The sequence below is a fragment of the Gavialis gangeticus genome, unplaced genomic scaffold (genome assembly GCF_001723915.1).
Source record: "Gavialis gangeticus isolate Ggan-Ray unplaced genomic scaffold, GavGan_comp1, whole genome shotgun sequence".
Lineage (NCBI taxonomy): Eukaryota > Metazoa > Chordata > Crocodylia > Gavialidae > Gavialis > Gavialis gangeticus.
Genome location: NW_017729024.1, coordinates 172,862,189 through 172,868,984, shown reverse-complemented (window position 1 = coordinate 172,868,984; position 6,796 = coordinate 172,862,189). Strand labels below are relative to the sequence as shown.

Here is a 6,796-nt window from a genome sequence, read left to right as displayed (position 1 = left end):
CTTCCTGCCCCTGGGGCAGGGAGCTGGACTTCATGATCTTCTGAGGTCCCTTCCCACCCTAATGTCTATGAAATCTATGAAATTTAAATCACACATGCATTAGGTCCTAAATATCCCTGAACTTTAATCTTATTTTGCTATTATTGGCACCTTCCCAGATTGGGATCCTAAACCAGGTGAGCCTTTAAGCTCTTCAGTAAACCATGCAAGCTGTCTTCTTTTTCCTAATTTCAAGTCATATATTCTTCCTTCAAAATAGAAAGATAAGGATTCATACATTTTTCAACTCTCCAAAAACTGCTTTTAAAGCCTTTGTCATATTGGTGCTTCAATTCCTCAATACAAGGGTGAGCTCACATGAGGAACAAATATTACACTGATCCTATGTAGAGGCCTGCTCCACACCAAGGGATCAGTAAGAGTTTAGAAATCCAGCACACCGAAAAGCGCATATAAAGGTTTTTCATTTGTGCATCCTATTCATTTCCAGTTCTGACAAGTGCAATCACATTGGACTTTAATAATACCATCATTCCTTTTATAATTTTGCAATTTTTCTCCCCTCTTCCGCCTACCCTGTCATGGCTTTCATGATTAGTGTCTCTCTAGTAATGCTACAGTGCCAAAAGAAAATATCTGTATACAATCTGAAATCTTAGAAATAGTTTGTAAATGTTATCAAGCACAAATCACTGGCTTGGAGAATGAGACTTATTTGGTTGCTAAAAATCACATTAGATTTGAAGCAGGAAAATGAAGTAGGGAAAACTGATTTTAAGTTTTGATATTTCAACTTCCAGGACTAACAACATAGTAAGAGTTCAGATTCTTCTCATGCTGAGGTCCCTCTCAGCCCTCTGCAAAAATGAGAGGGGGATACACATCTACAATAAACACCTATACAGGGCTAATGAGGTGTTCCAGCTCTTTGCTGTGGTTTTTATTTCAAATGGTCAACTGCACAGGACCGCTGATGAACTAGAAAGTAGAGAAACGGGACCTTTTGAACTAGTTTTCAGCAAACACCTGAGCAGTTCAAGACTCTAAATTCATGCTGCATCTCATTCAGAATATTCAAACTGAATAAGGAACAAAACAAGACGACACCAGTGTTTTTGAAAGGCATCTGGCTTTTCTTCTAGATTCCCTTTGCTTTTCTTTCTTACATACTCCTGTGTGCATCCTGGAAAGCTGGACAACCTCTGTTTAAATTATGCTTTTCCTTTATCATTGCCAGCAAACACATCCCTGATATTTATTTCCATATTAGAAGCAAAACTGATTCTTGCATTTGTCCTTCTTGGCATGATGGAGATGGAGGCTATAGATGCACATATATTTGTAACACTATAAAAACAAAGCACTACAGGGACATACACATGTTAATGCTGCCTCAGAGATTGTGCTCTCCAGCTGGGCAATGACAGGGGATACTCTGCTGCTCCACCTTGGCCCCAAGAGACCCTGGCAGTCAGTGCAATCATTGCCTGGGAAACCAGCTGGCTGCCATTGCTCAGCTGCCAGCTGTTGGAAAGCAACAGCTGTCAAAGACAGCTTGAACAGCTTCTGATGATGCCCAGGGGCAGAGGGCTGCTTCCGGTGGATAAAAAGGCAGACCATTTTTGAGAGCTGCTGTTCCACCATGGAGTCCCAGTCCTGGTACACAGGCATCTGTAGTGCTACAAATGTAACGTGTGTCCACAGCCAGAGTTTACCGTGCTTGCTCAGTGCAGGTGTGATTCAGCAAGGTGTTTGACTGTGTGCTGAAGTACGTTATTAAATGATGGCCTACAGCCTGCTCTGCTGATCCCATGGTTTCTTAGCCCTCGTTCATCATAAGATAATACTGCATAATGTAATAAGCCTCTGAACCAGTGAATAAACATAGCTGCTCAACAAACGATCAGAAAAACAAACCATCTCTCCTGAGCAAAAATGAAGGTGACAATTATGAGCCAACACTTGATGGAGAAGAAATATGAGTCAAAGGAGTTGGGAAATGTTGCAGTGTTTCAAAAGGGGGTGGAAGTAGGCAAGATTGTCTTTATTTTCTTGTTGTTTATTTTGTAAATATAAAAATCACCCTTACTTCAAAACTTTTCTAACTTTGTTCTTCCCCCAGAATTCCTTTAACAGTTTTACTTTACTACGATATAGTATGAGATAGGGATCTTTTCATTCTGTGAAGCATTAAACAGAGGATGAAAATGAGATTTCTAATGGACTACTCACACAAATCATAACTTTACTGTTTTCCCAGTAAAGAACCTGATTTTTTTAATTATCTTCATACAGCTAATTCCACCATGCTCAAGTACAGCAAAATCAACCATTCTCTAATCGTTTTTCACTAGGTGGCTAGATTCATATGCTCCAGATTACTTTTGAGCCAAAGATAATAAGATGTGTTTTAAGATCTATATTGTCCTCATGCCATTCAATCATGAAACCCTAAGAAGACAGATTTCCTAGGAGTAGGGTGCTGTACCTTCATAATACACGTGTTCATATTAAACTGAGCGTGCCCTGGAAAGAAGTCCATTATCTTCAAAAGTCACAACTCTTGTGGTTTCAACTGAAGCCACCTTGTTTTGGAAATTAGTTTTGTCCAAAAATTACTGTATCACTATTTGCGAACAATGCCCTGGGATCAGTCATTACATATATCTGTAAGACATCTGTAGCAAGACTATAACTTACAAATATATCTTAGTTCTTTTATTCTACAGTTCTTTCCATCCAAATAGTTGAAATATTTTGCAGCTATTTCCACTCAAATAGTTAAGTTTATCATAACAAGGAAAAAAGCAAGACTTCTCCATAAGATCAAATACGGAAATGTGCTAGGGAGAAACATGGAATAATTCTGTATAATTTACTTCTATAAACTAATTTTGACCAATACTTATGTATTGAGTATACAGGTCAATCCCTTCATGATCACTCCCTGGAGTAAAAGAAGTTACTGTGGCCTGCTGATTAATAACTTGCCTTTGTTTTCTCATTCTGCTGAATTGCTACTAATCCATTATCAACGACAGTTTATAAGACAGCTCCCTTCTTTCGTACCTTCAGTAAGACAGAGCACCTTTTACATTTCTTTAGCTATCATTTCACATTATCCTGTCTGCCTCCCCTCCTAAGATCACCATTGTTAGATATATTTCTCTCCAGGCTTTGGAGTTTTATATTAGACAATCCAGATATTAAAGCGGAATTCTTCTGTCTCTACGAAAGCCTTCCTGAATCACTTGGCAAATCAAGAGTTTGCTTGCCTGCTTCCTGCTCAGCCAGAATAGGAGAGCAAAGCTGAGTCATTCTGCCACCCACAGGACAAATAACACAACAGCCCAGATGCTGTTTCCCTGATAAAATGACTTGTCTTTGCTTCTGGTAGGCCAAAAACTACACACCTTCCATCATGATGGCAGGCTGTTCTTCCCAGTGAGATGCAAAACTCTTCCATTTTCTCAGTGTGCAAACTAGTGCGCACCCATGAAGCTAATGAGCTAATCCTGTTCTACCCTACAGGGACACACTGATCTCCTGTTATGGCACCGGGCTACATTTGTGACTCCAGAAAGCATTGCTATTCAGCCCAGGGAGGCACACAGCTCTCCCACTGGTTTAATGGGGTAACTTTATATGTTTCCACCATGCTGGAATCCAGTGTGATCCAACCCTCTCAGGCAACGGACAGGACTAGATGAGCTCTGGAGGTCCCTTCCAGCCATACTTCTCTATGATTCTGAGATTCTCTATGATCCCATCAACCTGATGGGATCTGGCTCACTAAAAGTGGGGTCTACCAAACCAGTGTATCTACCTGGCAGCACCGACTTCAGTCTAAAAAAAAATTAAAAAGAGTGGGGAAAAGGAAGAGGAGCCCTTCTCTTCGCCCAAATCCCTACTTGTTAGGCCACCTGCCTAGAAAGCAGGTGATTGGAGGGTGTTGAACCCACACTTCCCACATACCAAAAGTGCCCTAAGCACCAGACTATGGGCTAGGCAGTGCCATAGGGATGCTTCACACCTTCGACTGAAGCAGGGTTACTGGGCAGAAAGTAATGCAAGTATCACAGAATCTGAAAGAGAGCATGGGAGTGGTGGACAGTGGCTCCTCTGGGAAGGGAAGAGTCTTGGGTTGTGGTTCTTGCTCCCAATGCTATGAATGCATTTTGTCCAAAGGCTATTTAATCCAAGATGAAGACTCAGGTCTCCCACTGGTTGGACAGGCACACTACCCTTTAAGGGTCGGCAAAAAGACATAAATGGCTTCTGCTCCTCCTCCTCTTCACTTTTGCATGCATAATCTTAGCATCAATCACTCTGCATGGGGTGTTTTTTTTTTCAGTCTAAAGAATTCAGGGTTGACCCAGAATTTATGTTCTTCCAGGCAGAAATAGATTGTAACTGAGCTTAGGTAGAGGCAGATGTCTACATGGATGTTATGGGTAGCTTAAGCATGCATAAATGCTCCACATTTAATTTCTTAGAGATCTTTTCAGGCCAAAACAGAAATGCATAAGTAATGCATGTCTTAGTTTTGTGCCTGCTGTGCAAGATGGTTTAAGACCACACTTAATGACTCAGACAGCTAAAAGCTGTGTAGGTACCATTCAGACGTCTTAACAGCAGAACAGAATATGGGCTAATGTATTTAATAGTGAAGTATGCTAGGCCATAGAAATAATGGTGTTTAACAGTGTAAGTTAGTCCCATCTGCCACAAGCTAGCTTTACTGCAAGCTTCTTCTAGGTTGCATTTCAACTTGGACTAATAAGGTTCTAGAGATGAATGAAAGTTTGATCTCCACGCCCTTTATAATCCTTTGTACATACTGCCAGACGAACATCACTACCGCCATAATTAGAAGACAGATTTGGAGGTGACTATTTATCCTGTAGAAACCAGACTGAAATTATCCAACTCAGCTGAAATAAGATGTAGCCAACACACAAAAAGTAGGCATTGGATGTTGTTAATCTAAATTCAGAGACAAGAATCAAGAAATGAAAGGTCATGTATTTTACCACCAATCACCGGATATATAACTAGCTGCCTACAGGAACTCTCCAAGATTTTGCTAAGCAATGTAAGAGCACATCACTTAATTTCCTGAAGGGTTGCTGAAAAACTAATTTAGTAATTGTGAAACATTTGAGATCCTAAAATAAAAGTGTGGAATTCTACTTGTGCCTAATGCCACAAGAGCATAATCCATGTCAAAAGTGGAACTGACTCGTGAGTTTTGATCTCTGTCTTGTACACAAACTCTTTTTAAGTTGCTCAAGCACTGACATAAATATGTACGTTTTTCCTGTTAGGGAGGAAAGTGCACACTGCTGATTAAATTACTGTAACAAACAAGTCTCCTTGCTACCTTCGAAGATGCAGGAAAGCTGTGTAACACTGCTTCCGGAACTCTTGGTACTGCTCACTCTGTGTGCCTCCCATACCTTCAACCATTTCCTTATTTAGCTTCATTGGCGGAGGCAGAGGCTTAGGGTCACGGCCCAAAATGTAACCAAAATCTATGTGAAATAGTTTACCTGCATAAGAGAGAAAGGCAAAATATGTTATTACTTATTCCATACACTATAAAAATCTTGCTCCTAGGCCTGGGAAGTCAACAGTTTGTTCACCAGCAGGCAGTGAATAGCTTTCACTTAAAGGTTTTATTTGGTGTTTTCTATAGGGCCCATTCATTACAGAGTCTAGGCATTCAGAATTCAGATTGCTTAATTCCAAATTATGTGTCTATGAAACAAGTTTGCCAGGTTCCGTATAGTTACTAGAAACTCGGTTGAGATTGCTGATATATGTGCTTACATTTGCCAAATAGGCATCTGTCTAAAGGAAAATGCATTGAGACGCAAGTCATTTCACACAGATCATTAAACAGATAGATATAAATCTATAATAGTGTAAGAGAGAACTAGTCTCCAGAGTTTTCTTTAAAATGATTACTAAATTAAAACGCTTCCAATGCAGATACCATACGTTTTTTAGTACTACCTTTCAGTTGCTGTCTCAAAGAAGGTGCTATTTTAACAATGAGGCATTGTGTTTTCCAGAAGGAAGATATGCTTCATTATTCCCCAGCATGAAACACAAAGCTCACATCCCATTTGAAATTATGGAATCATTTTGAGCTTTTTGTAAAATAAGTTCTTAGAACTGGATTGTCATTAAATTTAACCAATGCTTCATTAACACACACCAGTTTGGGGAAAAAAATCTCTGAATTTTAATCCAACGATACTTTTAGAACGGGTGGGCAAAATACGGCCCGTGGGCCAGATCCGGACCACCAGGCCATTCTATCCAGCCCGCGGAGCCCCTAAAAAATTTAATAAATTAATATTTATTTGCCCCAGCTCCCTGTCAAAGCTGGCTGGAGTCAGGGGCAGTAGGACCCAGCGGGATCCCTCTACAGGCTTGAGCAGCCCAGTCCTGCCCACGCCCAGCCTGTTCCCTACTTTTCTGCCCCTGCACCACTCCCAGCTGCATCCCCGGACTGCAGAGCACAGGACTGTGCCGGTAAGGGGGGGGTGCATGGGTGTGTGTGTGTGTGTGTGTGTGTGTGTGTGTGCACGTGTGCGTGTGTGTGAGCGCACATGTATCAGCAGGCACAGGGGCAGAGTGTGTGTGTGTTCAAAGGGTGAATCCCACACACAGACCCCTCCATGCACATGCACCTATGCCTCCCCTTGCACTGCCATACACAAACCCTAGCCACCCTCCCCCCATACCCACCCATAACCCACAGCCCCCACAAACCTATACCCACCCC

At 41.3% G+C, this 6,796-nt stretch overlaps 1 protein-coding gene across 2 annotated transcripts in view; it reads right to left on the bottom strand.

The window, feature by feature from the left end:
• The window catches only part of PIK3C3 (phosphatidylinositol 3-kinase catalytic subunit type 3), a 159,771-nt gene that overhangs the window by 55,138 nt on the left and 97,837 nt on the right, over positions 1 to 6,796 (bottom strand). For both annotated transcript variants that reach the window (XM_019518097.1, XM_019518098.1), the window contains exon 22: positions 5,384 to 5,552. In XM_019518097.1, the coding sequence (XP_019373642.1) occupies positions 5,384 to 5,552 (169 nt within the window). The remainder of the gene's footprint in view (positions 1 to 5,383; positions 5,553 to 6,796) is intronic.